General features: G+C 54.9%; 1 protein-coding gene across 1 annotated transcript in view; it reads right to left on the bottom strand.

The window, feature by feature from the left end:
• Positions 1–1,845, bottom strand: part of TMPRSS9 (transmembrane protease, serine 9) — a 49,152-nt gene that overhangs the window by 24,481 nt on the left and 22,826 nt on the right. The window contains exon 5 of the mRNA XM_011964118.1: positions 759–895. Coding sequence (XP_011819508.1) covers positions 759–895 — 137 coding nt within the window. The remainder of the gene's footprint in view (positions 1–758; positions 896–1,845) is intronic.

Here is a 1,845-nt window from a genome sequence, read left to right as displayed (position 1 = left end):
GACAGAGTCTCGCTTTGTCACCCAGGCTGAAGTGCAATGTCGTGATCTCAGCTCACTGCAACCTCCGGCTCCCAGTTCAAATGATTCTCCTGCCTCAGCCTCCCGAGTAGCTGAGATTACAAGCACCCGCCACCATGCCCAGCTAATTTTTGTATTTTTAGTAGAGACAGGGTTTCACCGTGTTGCTCAGGCTGGTCTCAAACTCCTGACCTCAAGTGATCCACCCGTCTCGGCCTCCCATAGTGCTGGGATTACAGGCGTGAGCCACAGCGCCCAGCCCTGGAAACTTCTTGAGTTGAGCCTGCAGGTTTCTCTTGGCCCAGCTGACTACCCACGGGCAAGAGTCCACAGGGTTCCCATAGACCAACCTTTCCCGTACAGATGGGGAGAATCTGATGCCCAGGGCATGTGCTGGGAATAGCATCTGTATCCCCATACAAGTCCCGGTTTAAAGGGCAGCTGGGGGGATTTACACAGGGACCCCATTGTAGCCAGGGAGATGACACAGGGGCCCCAGCCTCTGTGGCACACACCTGGGGCCTACTGGGAGGGAGCAGGGAGCCATGGAGGGTAGAGGAGGAAGTGCAGTCAGGTTCGAGCTTCTGGAAGATCCTCTAAGCAGCACCTGCCTCTCTCAGTCCCAACTACTTTAAAATTCCTCAAGAACGGACATCCAGATAGCTGTGAATTGCTCAGCATTTGAACACGCTCCTGTCTATTTCTGTGTTTTTCTGGGGTCTCGGGCGTCGGGGGCTCACCTGGCAGGAGTCCACCTTCCCGTCCAGGTAGCCAGCGCACAACATCCTGTCAGTGAGTGAGTGGCCGTACAGGCTGGCACACAGTGCCTGGTCCAGCAGTTCCACAGTGGCTTTCTGCAGCACCTCTGGCTTGACCACTGGCCCGACGGGGAGAGAAAAGCAGGGTGAGAGTGCCGGAGCCCTGGCAGCCACTTTGAGCTGGGAGGCTGGAGGACATCTCTCTGAGCCTCCCTCAGTTTCCCCAGCTGCAAGCGTGGCCGCCTACAACACCTGGCTCTGAAACTGCAAAAGGTAAACACCCCACCTGGTAACACTCTCTGCCTGGACAAGGAAGAGGCATCAGACTTAACACCCCCAGCCCGAGATCCTCATCTCCCCTCCACAAGCTCCGCCCTCAGCATTCCCCATCTCAGGGATCTCAGGCCCCTCCTTCCAGATCCACAGTCCTCAAATTCCAAGTCGGCCTCAAGTCAGCCCCCAGAAATACCCAGAATCAGCCCCTGTCTCACGCCCATCCTTGCCCGGGTCATTACAGCTGTTCCTCACCTCTGTCACTCTGGTCCCACCCAACTGAAATCCATTCCCAACCCAGCAGCCAGCACCACTCTTGCTAAACATTAAATCAGGTCACATCAACTCCAGCCCCGGGCGCTGCCTTGCTGTCCTCTCACCCCAGGGCCTTTGCACATGCTGTTCCTGCTGGCCGAAATGCTTGTCCCTGCAGAATCTGCCTGACTTCCTCCTTCATCTCTCTCCAGGAAGCATCTCTTGACCTCCCTATTTAAAGCTGCAGCCCCCACCCCCGCCTTATTTTTCTCCACTGGATCCACTTCCCTCTGTCAGTCATCTTGTGACTGACTGACCACCCCTGAAACTACACCACACAATGCAGTAGCCACTGGCCACGTGCGGCTATTTAGATGTGCATTTCAGTACATTAAGATCAAATTTTTTGGCTGGGTAAGGTGGCTCACACCTATAATCCCAGCACTTTGGGAGGACGAGGTGAAAGGATCATGAGGTCAGGAGATTGAGACCAGCCTGGCCAATATAGTGAAATCTTGTCTCTACTAAAAATACAAAAAAA

The sequence above is a fragment of the Colobus angolensis genome, unplaced genomic scaffold (genome assembly GCF_000951035.1).
Source record: "Colobus angolensis palliatus isolate OR3802 unplaced genomic scaffold, Cang.pa_1.0 Scaffold64, whole genome shotgun sequence".
Lineage (NCBI taxonomy): Eukaryota > Metazoa > Chordata > Mammalia > Primates > Cercopithecidae > Colobus > Colobus angolensis.
Note: the sequence above shows the minus strand (reverse complement) of the source record. Positions and strands in the feature narration are given on the sequence as shown.